This window comes from Durio zibethinus, chromosome 4 (genome assembly GCF_047325235.1).
Source record: "Durio zibethinus cultivar Kanyao isolate XHJ-2024 chromosome 4, ASM4732523v1, whole genome shotgun sequence".
NCBI classification, from domain to species: domain Eukaryota; kingdom Viridiplantae; phylum Streptophyta; class Magnoliopsida; order Malvales; family Malvaceae; genus Durio; species Durio zibethinus.
In genome coordinates, this window is record NC_143165.1 from 35,391,955 (window position 1) to 35,408,660 (window position 16,706).

Sequence of the window (16,706 nt, forward strand, 5' to 3'; positions counted from 1 at the left end):
GTGAATTTGTGTATTTTTCTCTCTTTTTTTTTCAAATTCAATCTTTCAATTTAAAAAACAAAAACCTTTTTCAATTTAAATTAATAATTTTATTCATAGTTTTATACAAGTATAATAAAAAAATAATTTTTCCTTATATCCTTTTTTCTTTTCTAACTTTTTTCTCTCCATTTTATGCTATTTTGCAAGATTTTTTATTATATGAATACTTTTTACAATAAGGGTGGTAGCCCTACCGATATTTGAGAGATTTTGATCCAACTCGATTTTTTAAGATTTTTTTTTTTAATTATGTTTTGGATAAGATTGGATCTACTAACAATAAAATTTTTTAATTAATTATTTAATTTTATATTTATATTAAAAATAATATTTTATTAATTTTAAATTAGATGAAATCAAATATGATTTTATATAATATTCGACAAGATTGAATTCGAGTATTGAAAATATTTTTTAAAAAATTTGGTAGGATTTGATTCAAGTATTACCAGTATAAAATCAAATTGTATTTGAGGTAAGTAAAAATCTATTTTGATTTGATTGATTGTCATTCTTATTTATAAATAGTATAATTTAATAAATAATAATTTTATAAATATCTATTTTATATGAATGATAAAACAATCAAAATATCTAATATTTTAGCATTTTCAACAATAATAAATTATATTTAATATCAACCAACAAATTAATTCACCAAACACAAGAAAAAGATTATGATATTTTTAAAAGGCATTTTCTCAACAACCATATATAATAATGAATGTGACAGTAAGTTGACAAACACTATAAAATATCCAACAAAAACACAGTGGCTGATGGCGAAAAACTTTAGAAAGTTGATGAAAAATAATTTCAACTTTAAAACCCTTATTTTAGGGTTTTTCTATATGAAAAAAAATGATTCAAGCCAATTATTTAAATAATAAATTATGTGTAAATTATTGAATTAAATATTTCGATATTTTTCTTTAATTACAAGTCAATTTTTTTATGATAACAAAATTTAAGATTTAATTTTTTTAAAAAAGCATTTTGCCCATTAATTTTAACATAATTTGGTAATTAAAAAAAATTATTTGCAGGTATAAAAGATATTATACATAGTGATATCCCATCCCTTTTATTTATTTCACATTCCATGCTCGTTTTTCTCTTTCATTCTTCTCGTAGATTCTATATGAATTTGTTTTGATTTTGAAAAAATAAATAATTTTTTAAAAAAGAAAAAAAATTATAGAACTCACATGAGGACAATTCAAATTTAAAATCTTAAAATTTAAGTCAAATTCTATATTTAGCTAAAAAATAAAAATATTATTTAAGTAAATTATAGCATTAAAGTGTTTAATTTTTGTGTTTTAAATATAAATTATATTTTTTTATTCAAGCGACGGTATAACAATTACAAAAAAAAAAGATCTTAATTTAAAATTAAAACTTTTATATTTTCATAAAAATTTTTTAGCTATTACATCAAAAGACGAAAGATAATTAAAAACTTTATTTAATTAGATATATATATATTATTAATAAATTAGATAATATAAAACATCAAATAATATATATATATATATATATTAATTTATTAAAAGAGGAAATTAAGAAGCATAGGGTGCTCAAACGTATGCTTTTATCATTTGGTCCCTTTGTGTTAAAAGCCGGCTGTCTGCTTACTTCTCAAACGTGACATTTCATCAACCATTTTTATCCCTCTTCCAGTTCCTCCATTATAGCACCTTTTTTTTTTTTTTTTTTTTTTTTGTTCTTTTGCTTCACTATTTTATTGATTATTTTATTTAATGTGACAAGATTTTATTTGAAAATATCTATATCGAATCATTTGATCCCGAATTTAATCGATCTAATTTGAAAAAAAAAATTCAATAATTCAATTTCAAAATGACTCCCTTTTTTTTTTTTTACCAAATTTTGAACTGATCAAATTCAAAATTATTCAAATTTTCTTTGACTTTGATCCAAACATGAAATGAAACATATTTATTAAAAAAATAAAGCTTTTAATAATCATTAAAATAAAATACAAATGCCTAAATTAAAAGAATATTGAAATTTTGAATCCTTAATTCGTACAAGCGAAAGATGAGATCCTAAAATTTGATTTTCTATATTAGATTCCAAAAGATGGTTTTAGCCCAAAAATCTCTAACTCAATGTTTTTTTTTTTTTTTTTAACTTTTAATTCTGCGGGATTGATATATCACGAGGTTATTAATACTCCTATTGTTAAAACAAATTAAAAAGAAGAAGAAAAGTAATGTTAACTATATAATTTCATCTTATGAATTTTTAAGTAATTAAATAAGATTTAGTTGATCATAATTTAATATTTTTTGGTACATTCTCATATTTTAATAAAATTACTCATGATATTCAAATTTTTTATTTGAAATAATCAAATTTTAATTTCAAATTATTATAATTAAGAGTCAAACACCCTATCAATTATTTTTTAATTATTAATAAGATTTGAATTCAAATAGAATCAACCGAACTCTCATTGGCCCAACCTTGTTATTTAAAAAAAAAAAAAAAAAACTCAATTCATATGCATAGGTTTTATAGCGAAAAATGTCAATTGATTTTAAATTAAAAATTATATATATGTATGATAAATTTGTTTTTTGGGTAAGCTGAGACCCAATTATTTTTATTTTATTTTTGTAAAAAAGTAGTAATTAAAAAAGAAGAAAATTATAGAGTTTGATTGACCCTTGGTTTGTATTTTTCAGCTAAAATGAAGAGTATAGCTAACCTTGTTCAAAGACATTTATGATAGTTATATTGAAGAGCAAATTGGCCCAAAAATAGACTATCATTGCTATGTTTGATTGACCTTTGATCTACCAACCTTAATACCAATTTTATCTCAATAATCATATAATTATTGACATGACCTATTATTGTTGGTTTGGTGGATTAATCTAATGGAAAACTAATCATAATATAATTTTTAAACTAACAACAATAATTCATTTCTGTAATTTTTAATTTCCCCTTTTTCTTTGGTGGATTAACCATATAGATAAAGACAAAGACAGAAAAAATATAGCTGGCCTAAGAGAAAATACAGGGTGATGGCCCCTCAATGTCTATAGAAAACAATTATGGGCAAAAAAAGATGACAATCCTAAATGGATGATTAGGAAATTTCTCAAAAATTATTATGGTCCCCACTTGTTATCCTCTCAATTCCCCTTTCAATGGGAAAAATAAATAAAGCAATCAAGCATCTAACATTTTGATAATTGTTCTTCCTACCAACTAATAAATGCATCATATCCCAACTTTTTTAAGAAAAAAAAAAGGAAGAAAAAAGCAAGTTTGCCTGGTATCTTTCTTTCTATATTAGCAGTTAGCAAAAAGAAGAGAATTATAGTTATCATTATTAAAGTGAAAAAAGAAGAGAACAAAGCCAATATTTGAGGTTGGTAATTAGGAATCTAATTTTTCACTACACCTTTTTCTTTGAGGTACAAGTTCTTCATCAGAGAATTCCAATCAGGGCTGTAATTAACATTCTGACCACATCAAAAGAGTGAGAAAATATTTAATATTTTTTATATTAAAAAATCCTAATTTAAAAAATAAAAAAATTATAAATATTAAAATTTAAATCGGATATCATATCTTAATCTAATAAGTTTTCGATACTATCAAAATCTTACTAGTAGATTTGTTTTTTTAATTGAAGAGTTTGAGAGTGATTAAATGTTCATGCTATAAACCATGGAAGCTTTCTCGAGGGAACAGTCCAGCAATTTCCAGTTCATGTATAAGAATTTGAATTTCTTGAAAATTACTCAAATCCTCCATGGCCATACATGAGTACCATTTATTGTACAATCCCTACATGTAAAGAGTAAGACATCGGGGGCAAACTAAAAGAGCAAGTTTGTCCTTAAAGTGAAGTCATGAAAAAAAGTTGGATGAGGATCTGACCTATGCTGCTTCAGAAACATTGATATACAGATCATGCTTATTCTCTTGCCTGCGGGAAAAAAAGGATAAAAAAAAAAAAAAAAAGAGAGTAAAACAAGACTGAAGAACAAACAATCCATTCTTCACGAGTAATGGTTTACTACTTCACCAGGACAAATATTTTCCCGAGAAATTTCCTGCTTACCGGAACTTGGCACAAAGACATAGAAGAGTCGAGACAAATTAATATGGACTTAAATGAGAGAAATAAAAAAATTGGTTTTTTAATAAAATTATATGAATATATAACATTTAAAAAAAATTTAAAAAAAATTCACACACATGTCTAATAAAAAACTCATCAACAAATCAGCTAATATAAATACCAACATAATTAAAATTAAATTAAATTCATACGGGATTAGACTTGAATTGATAATTTAAAAATATCACAACCTTTTTCATCAGAGAAAAATATATATCTTTAAAACTTAAGAAAATGTCTAAATTAGAGTAATTTGGCTTGTCCAACAAAGCTAGAGAAAAATCACTATGTACCTCACAGATGTCATTAAAGAAAAACAGCGATGGTTGTTAGGTGGGGAAGACAGTTGTACAAATTTTATTTGTATTTTTTTTTTGGTTTATGGCAGTGAGTGGAAGTGGGGTTGTTTCTGTTTTAGAATTATTAGCCAAAACAGATGATGACACTTCAGTTTTGACAGAGCTTTCGAGATGATATGTTTGTGGACTTTGCTTTGGTCTTAAACTAAGTTTAAGTGAAGATTAAGTGAAAATTAAACTAAGTTTATAACTTCATTGAAAATTAATTGTTACTTAACAATAAACATTAAATTTTATGGAAGAAATAGTAGTGAAATTATATGCAACAAATCCTCCAGAAACAACAAAACACAAATCATACCATGAAATTGTTTTGCTGGTAAATTCCTTGGTCTACAAGCACATAAATCACAAGCAAAAGATTTTTTTTTCCCTTTATTCAAGCAACTGAAATATCATGCAATAGAAACATAAAATGTTTTCCAAAAGCATGTTCTACAAACAAAATCATGAAGTTATATAGAAAAAGAATCGATTGGTGTCATTTGCATCCCAATTTCCTCTTTTTATTCCCTATTATTATTAACATTCAATTTTTTATTTAACACCTCTCAAATTCAAAATACAAATTTATAAAAAACTCAAACACCTCATCTCCTCACATCCCATTTCCTCACTTTTCTCAACTGAAAAGTTAAAAGATTTTAAGCCCTAATCAAACCAAATTAAAAAAAAAATTCATCCATTTGAAGTTAAAACGTATAAAATTAAAGGCAAATCATTTATTCTTTCTACTTTTTTGTTTGATTTTATGCTAAAATATTTGAGTATGATTTGAATTTTTCAAAAATAAATTTCTAAAAGTTTTTAAATGTTTTCGAAATTGCATGTCCGAAAATTTTTAAGAACTTCTGAAAATTAAAAGTTTTTTAAAGTTTTTAAAAGCTTTTAAACATTCATTTTTGGAAACCTTTAAGAGTTTTCAAAAATAGATTTCCGAAATGAGATGTGAAAGACAAAAAAATATTTGACTAATGAATATTTAAATAATTTCATTAAAAATTAAAATTTTAAAGTGCATTGGGAAGAAATTGGGATGCAAATAGCAACTCCCAAAAAATTTTACAATCAATATATTATTTTCTATTAAATATGTTGAAAATAGTGAGTTAAATATAAAAGTCTTTCCAAAAATAATAATTTTCTTATATTAAAAAACTATTCCTCGCTTTACACCATACAAATTCGTGGCCTAAACATTTTTATAAAATTATCGTACAATTATCTATAAAACATGTACCCTTTAATATTGTGATATAATTTAGTGTAATTTTAACATCATTGTTTTCTTAAATATTGTGATATAACATATTTATTGTATGGTGTGATATATAATTATATAATAAACTTATTTGGATATTATAAGATAATCTTGGATGGTATTACATGATTATCAAAATCTATATGCATCCAAGTCAGCCTAATCAATTCTTGTTGGGACATCCTCATTACAAATTATGAAGAAAGATGGTAGTTGTAGCTTATATAATGGTTTGAGCTTTGAACTTATGCCACATTTGACTCGTTGATTTATTAATTAGTAGTTAGTGCTTACATTGTTTGTTAGCAAAAAATTAGCTATGATGATAATGATTGGAAAGTAGTTTATGCATACTACATTATTAAAGTTTGGCTGAATGACTGAATAATTTTCTTTCCTTTTAAATTTCCAAAAGAACTTCACTTAAGAAACCAAATTATTCTACACATAATTATAGCAAATTTACTTTGCCTTGCCATTCTAAATGGCCTTTGTCACTTTTCCCACCAACCCTTTCTAATAAGCTACCACAAGTATTGAATTCGAAAACTTATGAGGGGTGGGTCTACATTTATTTTAGGTATTTATTACAGCTTCATTTTGGATGGCAAGTGAAAATTTTTTTTAATCGTGTCATCATATTGTTTTGTAATTGAATCTTTAACGATCAAGTCATAAAACAACAATAATATTATAACACAATAATCCAATCATCCAAATAAAGCATATATTTAATAAGTAATTTGATCTTGTATTTAAATTTGGGAGGACCAAATTTAAATTTATGAGATGGAAAAAATTATTTTTTAGTGTATGACTCAAAATTTTATGTACAACAAAATTAAATAAGTAATCTGAATTTAAATACAACAAATTGCAATATAAACAAACAAAACCTAGTTAACTATTATTGTTTCTCTTCCCTCTTTTATAGTTTAAATTCCAAGGCTTAATCCTAATCATCATTAAAATCTTGATTACTGATTAGATAGCCAGAGTGGCACATACTCTTTCAAGTACATAATTAACATGCAATCAAACAGACTACAGTTCATGCCCTAAGAATGTTTTTCTTATTTCAGCATCATAAATATTCTCATCTGAGCTAAACAAGGGGAACAAACTTAAATGCAACAACAAACTACATTAAAATAGTAAAACGCTCTTAAATTACTCGGATCTGATCCATCAGTGAGATGTGATGGGGCCCATGTTCCAAAATACTACTTTAAAGAAAATGAAAGATGAATCTCATTTGGTCACTATGAATCTGGTGGTCACAGACATATGATCTAGCAAATGTACTTAAAAAATACAACTTAAGCAGTCTCATGAATTGATTTGCTTGTATTATGATCTTGAAAGTTTGATCCTCCTCCCTAAATATACACAGTGAAAGCTAATCATTTCGTATTCTCTTTGGGATTAAGAGTAAGTTAGTCATTATATCTTATCTCAACGTTGAATTTTGCCACTATTTTTTAATATGATTGAATTTTGTCAATATACTTTTAAGTTGATCATTTCAAATTAACTGTCTCAATTTAAGGGAATGTTTTGTAAAATAACAACTTTATTTAAGACAATTATGAAAAAAAAATTGTAATTAAAGGGGCAATCAATCATTGATTTGAAAAATATATTTTTATTAGTGTTTTTATATTTATTTAAATTTGATATACTGTTAGTATATAAAATTTATACACTGTCAATAAATTAAATAATAACTCCTTAATGAGATAAATCAAATGATAATATCTTATTAATGAGTAAATTTTTTAAAAAATTTTAATTTGTATATATTTATTTTAAAGATTGATATTTGCTTATTAATAAAATATCATCATCTGATTTAATGACAGTGTATAATATTTATACACTAATAGTGTATAAAATATAAACCCATATAGGTAATGCATTATATCTAGCTAACAAATAATTTATCGAATTATCAAGAAAGTTGCATAGGTTAATGTGTTTTCTTATCACTAAAGGGATCATCCAAATTTATATATTGTCAGTTAATTGGAGACATCCCATAAAACTGCTTTCTGATCTATAGAAACCTTGGCTAGCAATGGGGTTCAAACACATGCTTAAGAATATCCTTGACTTGTTCAACTATGTCCTCTTCTTTGTACGATGTTACAAACTTAACTGTATGCAAACAAAAAAAACTTTACTTAATACTAATTCATAAATAGAATACTTCTGATTGACAATAATTTATAACATATATTTAAGGGTGATAAAATTCAAGTAGTAATATCTTAGCAAGTTCGTTACTAGTATAATGGAAATTCAAAGTGGTCTACGAAGCTTTAACCAAGATCTAGCTGGTATAACTCTAACTAAGCTCATGAGCAGGCTCATGCATAGCCGAAAATTGAATAAAGACAAGATTGTTCTATCAATTAAAGTATTACTATGACTTTGACAATTTAAAATACCAACCCAAGATCCCACCAAGAATAAAATTCATGACAGGCTAAAATAATCACACTTTTGTTTGTGATGAAGGCAGATGACATTAACAGAGAGCTTTCTATTTGCATATGGCAAATTTATAAAGAGGGTTTAATGTTTTTCTATTAATTTAATCTCAACCACACTAAACACATGGGATTTGTTAAATAAGGTGCTGGAAAATCATTTTCCAGTTCAAGAAGAAATCTTTTGAATTTGTGTTAGCAAACTGATGTTTTAATTCTAACAACTCAAGAATCTTATAACAATTTTCTAGTTAACTACTTAACTTATTGTAACTTAGACACGCCAAGTTACAAGTGCCTTATGCCATGTACAATTAACATTGCTGACATAAAATATAAAACTAGGAACGGAGAAGGAGCTAAGAACAAAACAGAGCTGGGAGCAGCAACAGCAGAATGATAACATAAAGGCTAAAGGAACACACACAAAAAAAAAAAAAAAGTACAGTAAAGACCAAAGACAGCTTAACCTGTGCAAGAAGAAGATCAATCTTCCTTGGCAAAATAACTAAAAAATGAGCAGTGGTGGGTCTAAATGGGACCCTTTGTAAAATAATTATCCTCTTCATCATAAGTTTGGTTCAGTTTTATGTCCTCCCTTTATCCAAAGACCAATACAAAATAAAAAGAGACAGGCTGTGGGAATCCTTCGTACTATCAGTCTATTCCCACCTTAATTAAGGAGTCTCGCCTTAGCCATTGTGTTCACACGGGTGATTCTCATGTGTACCATTTTTGGTTGCAAGAGATCATCCATATGTCCTATTGCTTGATGTTGAAGAGGAAAAAAGGGGACCTAAAAGAAGCTGCCAAAAAGTCTACCTACCTTCGAACCAATGTAATGACAGAGGGGAAAAATCATTTCAAAGAGTTGTTGAGTAGGAAAAGTTTCTACCCTTCAGGGTCTGGCTTCAGGTTCTACCTACCTTAGTTGAGTTTATACTCCAGAATGTCATGCTTTTACCGTTGAATAGTGCAAAGGGAGAAGGGTTGGAGTAACAATCAAAACACTACGTGCTTTAATGTAATATCAATAAAACATATGCATCAATCTTTCATAAGGCTTTAAGATTTTTTGGGCATCTATACTTAGGCCTCATTTGGATGCTCGATTATTTTCAGTGAAATATGGTTGGAATTTCTAACTTTATTGATGATTCGTTTGGCACATCAGTTCAGTTTGATTTTGTTGTTTTCAATTGGAATGATCCCACAAATTTTCACTGACCAATGCTCCCTTCATTGCACATCTCTTTTCCTATTTTACCATAATTTTTTCTTTTTTATCTTTTACACCCTTGAAATAAAATGTATGGACAAATATGTTTCCTATATGTATGAGTTATTTGACATTTTTTATTTATTTAGTTTTGCATTTTTGTTATTTTATTTTATTTTTTCTGATTTAAAGTTTTTAAAATTAATTTATTATAATTACTTAAAAAATCATTTATATTATTATTTAATAAATAAATTAATAAATAGATAACATATTAAGTACATAAATAAATAATCAACCTTATAATAATAAATTATTAGAGAATGAAAAAAATAAAATAGATAACTATATAAAAAGTAAATAAATATTAGATATTTTAAGATGTGTAAATGCATTATTATTTTTTAAAAAAATTATTATTTTGAAATATAAAGAAAAAATATAAATAATAAAATATATTATCAACTTATTTATTAAATAAAATAATTACATAATAAATACAAATAGATATATAATTATATAAAAATAATTTTATTAAATTTCAATTATTTGTTAACTTTATAAATACCAAATATATTATAAAATTTATTATATATCAATTTTAATTTGATACCGATAATGATCATTGTTTCGTTTTTTTACATTTTATTTCATTATCATAATTGTATTTATATTTAAACATATATCTCATTATTATTTTTAATTACACCATTATAATAACTAATCTTACTAATATTATTATTTTTAATTTCACTAAAATTAATTTCATCGTTTGTTTAAATAAAATCTTAATGAAGACATTGACCATAGAGTAACCTCATTCAATGACTACTTGACGACAGAAGAAGTTAGCTTTAACTGTGACTAGGACCCTTAATCTCATATGAATTACATGAAACAGGACAAATATGATAGATTGCTTCAAGAAAGGTCACACTAATAACATTATTCATTATCTGTATTAGCTAGAAATTGAATTTTAAACAGCTTCCAGTAGAATTTTCCTAGTTACTGAATCTAGAAAAACAGTTGTTCCCATTATATGAAAAGTTAGAAATCTAATTCTTAGTTACCAAAAACAAAAGAAAAGGAAAATTTCTTGACTATCAGCTTTGTACTTGAAGGATGTGGCTTTATTATTTCACATTTGAACCTACCTAGGTTAGGTTTAAGTCCGTGATCTCCTACCAAATCCCCCTTCCCGTAAAAATCTGAGGAACAGTTACATCAAATTGTTGCACAAGTGAGAATTTCTGAGGAACAATTACATCTCTTTGTTGTACTTGTGAGAATGGCCTATGAGATTTTTTAATTTGACATCATTACATCTACAAATTTTAACAATAAGAAATGAGTAAGTTTTAATCAACATTTGATTAAAAGAGCAATCAATGAAATCATTTATTACTTTAAATGCTTGAATATATTTGATTTCTAAGTCAATTTTCAAAAATCAGATTTTCGTGATAATATTTCAAAACGACGAACCAACACAGCTCCATAGGATGACATCATTAACAAAAGATATTACCTAAAAAAAAAAAAAAGATGAAAAAGAAGATCTCCCTCTGAATCTCTTTGCCCATGGTGAAATATTGATGTCACCCTAAAGCTACAACTCAATAGGAAAAGTCAAATCCAAGGAAAGAAACCTAAACCTGGGTCCCACAATTACAATTTCTTTTGGGTACAGCTTGAATTCCACCAAGGTTTAGAGCTCAAAAAGTACCGGAGCTTGGTTGAAAGAGAAAGGCACAGGGTTCACCAACATAAAAAAGGTTGAAAAGATAAAGGGGCAGGTCTCATTCCCTTGTAATGGTGACCTTTAACTTAAAAAATTGATGATGATGATGATATATATATTTCATGCATTAATTGTATGTATGATGACCATGGGATTTATTTTTGCTGTGTACGTGCTACAACACGGGGCTTTGATCTGACATGGCCGGCGGTCAAAACTCAACAGTCTATCTTTGATGGAATTTGAGTGGAAGATGACTGGATTGATGGGACAAGTACCCTAGTTCAAAGGGCAGCGACATATAAATCACTTATTCTCTCGGCCTATCTACATGACTCAAGTGTTATCCAGAGCCAAGAAGAAATGTATTTGGTCTGGTCCATCAGAAATTTTAACCGGTGTTTACAGTTTAGGAAACATGCTAATGTGGGAATTTAATGAGTTGGTATTAAATTATTTATTGATGCTTTAAATACGGAGTTCAGGCAAGAATTTTAGAACTTCAAAATAGTTTAGGCAGTAGCAATTTTTCCATGTATAAAAATTAAACTGTTAAATGGGCCATATCGGGTTAACCCAACCCATTAAAATATCAACCCATATCTTATAATGGATTATGTCAATCTAGCATTGTCATCTAACGGATTATTATCATCTATAAATGGTAAGATCATGACTTAGCAAAACATATAATTATGAATTGTATTGGGCTTTGACACAACACTAATTTTCACATTAAATCAAACCAATCACGATTATTAATAATTTCTTAAATTTATCAAAATTTTTATAAAAGTTTTAATTATCTTTAAAAATTAATAAATGAGACTAATAAATGAAAAATATAATTTAATATGATTCAATAAAATATCTAGGCTTACGAAGATAAGTTAAAAGAATTTACAAAAGAAAATTCTCATCGAATTACTTATATCACATGTTTTTTTTTCAAAAATATTACATGTTTTATTTTGTACCTAGATTTCTTCATAATCAATCTTTGAGCAATTATATACACATTTCATGCAAAGTTTTATTTTTCTTTGAAATGTGATATTACATCAAAATTAAAATATTATAATATATTTACCAATGGTTTAAATATCTTCTAAGAAACGATTTAGTTTCTATAAAATGCTAATATAAAGTACCAAAAGCCAAGTAAATTTCATCATATGATAAAAATAATATGAAATACAATTCAAGAATCAATAAATTGAGCCTATTCTAATATTTATGGGTAAGTACGATACAAATATTAATGGATGTGTTTTTTGTTAGTCTATGTGTCATGTGCTGATCATAACTCTTAATGGGTCGTGCTCAGCTTAAAATATCTAACCTAACACTGCACAAACATATGAATCATGTTTGACACATTGTATACTATAGTAATGGACCATGTCAAACACAATCTATGTCGTGCTGAATCATCATGTCATGGGCTATTCAATTTATACGACATCTCTAACTCAAATTTACTTTTAAGGACATCGGATCTGCCCTTATTCCTTCATTCTTTTGAGAGAATAGGGCCAAAAGATAAATCTTTAAGGCCCAAAAGTTTGTGTTTTATTATTATTTTTGGTTTTTATAAATTTTTAGAAAACATACATTTTGTGGACATCGTAGCAAAAGGACAGGGACATTACCGTAGAGAAATCTTTGATGATAGCAGACACTGAGTTTTAACTTCTAAGTTTCCAGAAAGAAAGTGACTAAACAAGTGTCCAGATAATTCTACATTAATAGCCATTTTAATAACAGAACCTTCAAAAATCATTCTCTAAAAATTCCCTTATTTGGACACTTGTTCAAAGTGATGCAATGTGCAGATCTAATTCAGTCAGTAATATGACTTTATTTCATCATTATGTTTCTGTCTTTAGCAAAAACATATAGATTTCCTTAGTAAATCTCTAAAATGGATTTGTTATCTATAGCACTCTACGAAAAGAAAGATGATTCGAAGACTTTCTATTAAAATTACACCAGTAAAGTCAAATGTTTGAAAAGATTGTAGCATGCCTTCTCATAAGTTCTTGAGTCAGACAGTTGCTCAAATTTAACGTAATTCTACTCTCAAACAAGCTAATGGACTAATGATATTAGGGCTTAAGGGTTGATATCACAAGGTTTGAGTTTAATCGTATTTGGTGATAAATTTATTTGTTTGAACTGTACAAATTTCATTGCTTCATCTTACCAGAAGGTATCTTAAATTCAAGTGACAAGGTAACTCCGAAAACAAGCAGGTTCTATATCCAATCATCTAGTGGAATAAGAAATAACTGTTTAGATAAAACTTGAAGGCAATCATGGCACAGTGTTTTATATGTATAAATCAGACTCTGGATACTCCAAATTGAATGAGCAAACTGAAGTGTTGAGGTTGAAGTTCAGAAATTTCTAAATCCAGTTAGAGTTGCAATGCTTAATCTAACTTTGTTTAAGTATCAACTTAATAATCAGTCAATTCATACCAAAATTTTTTTCCTCAAGGTGGTTGGTTTTGATGGGCAAATTTTCACTAGAAGTATTACTAATATCTTGTTTGGTTAGCTATATATGGTGTTGTCTAACCACGAAATCCCCTTGTTAAACCAAGTATCTAATTGGACTTCAACCTTTTCAACAGTGATGACTTTATTGAAGCTATTACTACAAATAAAACCCCAAATTTTTTCTAAAATTAGATATAAACAATGTATCTGAAAACGATTTTGATGCAGGGCAGCAGGGGTTGGAGAAGAAATAATTTATGCAGTGCACAAGAGAAAACTTACCCCAAGGAAGAACAGGAAACTCCCACTGTTGTTTAGGGACTGTGACTGCATATGAAGTAACCTAGAAAAGGCAAAAAAAGGCAACTTATTAAATTGAATCACATAATTAAAGACTTAACCACATTTAGTGGAGTTAATTTGACTGAAAACGTGCCAAGATGGATGCAGCCAGAGAACATGGACAACTAAAAAGAATTGATGTTTCCTCCTTTTCATAAAGAAGATCCATCACATCCATGCATGCTTCAAAGCTCACCATTTCCCCAACTTTTGCTACTCCCCTACAATGCAGAAGATAGAAAAAAGGGAAATGATACTGAAATGATAGTGATATTTTCAAGTGATACAGATGAATTGACTTGAAATGGAACCAGATTGTTACTTGAACTGAAGAAAAAGCTCTTCAAGGAATAAGAAGGCCACATTTGATGTCCCAATCTCAAATTTCAACGCCTTTAAATTAATAAAAAATGTTAAACATAACAAGAAAAAGGAGAAAAAAAAATCATTGTTAGTTGAATTTGATCAGCTGACAGATGACCTTATATTAAAGCCATTTGAGTCTAGGAGATTTACCTGAAGGAAGATCACCTCCTGCAAAATGTGCTCATCGATCAATCACCATTGCATTCGATTTTTTTTTATTTCGTGATTTTTTTTAATCTTGAATTTTCTAAAATTTTTTATTACATTAAATTTAATTCCAATATCATCAAAACTACATCATTCAAAATCTGTAAGAATATTTTCAAATTTTAATATATAAATTTATTAATCATCAAACTAAACTACGTAAATTGGACGAAGTATATATTCAGAAAACAATGGTAAAATCAACCGTAAAAGTAAGCAACTTACAGCTTCCAAGAAATCTCTAATAGTAAAATGTTGATCTTTAATAAACTTGTCTCCCAATGATTTCAAACATTTTACCGGTAGAGCACGAGAATCGTGTATCTACAAATAACAAACCAAAAAAAAAAAAAAAATTACCTTACTGTAAGAAAAAAAAAAAAGAAGGTCATGAAGTCTAGAATATAGAAACTCAACTTTACTTGAGATCCAGATCGAAATAAGTGAAAATAACTGCAAATTACTCTGTTCCATGGATCGTAAAAGCCAACTTCCCATCTCATTCCCCTGTTTTATCAAACTTTAAAAAAGAAAAAAAGAATCAAAAGAAATTTCATGTACATTAAAATTTAAAATCATAGAAAAAAATTCATGAAATTGAAGAGAGGGAGAGGTTTACGTGGTGAGAGAAGGGAGAAATCGGTCAGCGAAGAGAGATAAAGCAGTATATTTCACTAATGGAGAAGCCTGGAGTTGCTTTCAAATGACAACAAAAAGAAAAATCAATGAAGGAAATTTAATTTTTTTTCCTGAGAAAATTGATATGCTTACGTGAGAAGATTGAACAAGAAATTCCACCGATTTCTTTCGCAGTCGCAGCATTTCTTTGAGAGAATCAGTTTCGCGGGAGTTTTTATTTCAAAAAGGAGGCGAAACTGTTTGCCACGTGGCACTTTACAAAATTTCTATTTTAGAACAGGTAAAGACTATTTGGCCCACTATAATTGGACTGAGCCTAGCCTTTTTTCATTTTCTCTTCTAAAAAAATTATAAAAAAAAAAGCAACTCTCAATATCTGTCAAATCGTATATTTGTAACCTAGGTTCAATTTTTTTTAATTAAGATTTTGATTTTAAATTTTATAAATAAAAAAATAAATTTAAAAAATTTTAATTTTTTATGGGATTCGATCCGATTCAACTTCGAATTAATCGGAATCCAAATTGGACAAAAAAAATCATATATTTGTATTCTATTTATTTTTTGTTAAATAATATGTAAAATATAAAAAATTATAATATTATAATTTACGTTGATATTTTAAATACAAAATATACTTTTAAATCATATACGATTTTCTGTTAAAGTTTTAAATTATATTATTTTTATATATTTTATTAAAATCATTTTTAGAAAATCATGTTGGTAACAAAGTACAAAACCCTTGTTTTTTTCCGTTCTCCTTCTTTTTTTTTTTTTTAATTTTCATATTAGCTTTCTTTATACAATTGGCATTTTAAATTTACAAGGCATACTTTTAACTAAACAAAAAAAAAAAAAGTTATTTCAACAAGTGTAACTGATCACATGATGGTCGAAAGAAAAAAACTTTTGATTAATATCTTATCCTTCAGTCTTCATTATTTTTTGTGCTTTCAAAAGCATCGAATAATATTGGGATTTGGAAATGATTAAACTTTCTTTTTCTCAAATGCCTCAACTAGGGGAGTGATATCTACTGTATTTTATTGCAAAAAATTTTGATTTCTCTTTTCGTTGGTATTAACTAATTAATTGGTCCATGTTTCATCAACCATTGAATGATAACTTATATGTACTATGACACAGGCACAATGTTATTTCACCAATTGCCAATTGTTAAATCATATCTAGACCTTATAATTAATTAAGAGATTCTCCAACTAGTAAATAAAATTAATTTGTTTTGGTTGATACTACTAGTAGATACAAGAATATTAAATATGATAAAAAATTAATACGATTTAAAATTTTAATAAAAATTATATGTGAATTTAAAAATCAATACATATAATAATATAAT

General features: G+C 26.9%; 1 protein-coding gene across 1 annotated transcript; it reads right to left on the reverse strand.

The window, feature by feature from the left end:
- Positions 1-3,662: 3,662 nt before the first annotated feature.
- CYCJ18 (cyclin J18) lies at positions 3,663-15,526 on the reverse strand. Its single transcript, XM_089760271.1, has 10 exons — positions 15,476-15,526; positions 15,324-15,400; positions 15,122-15,224; positions 14,930-15,028; positions 14,648-14,665; positions 14,454-14,524; positions 14,328-14,352; positions 14,072-14,132; positions 7,867-7,987; positions 3,663-4,014 (listed from the first exon to the last, which is right to left on the reverse strand). The coding sequence occupies exons 1-9, from the start codon at positions 15,524-15,526 to the stop codon at positions 7,902-7,904; spliced, it is 591 nt and encodes a 196-aa protein (XP_089616397.1). The 3' UTR covers positions 3,663-4,014; positions 7,867-7,901.
- Positions 15,527-16,706: the final 1,180 nt, after the last annotated feature.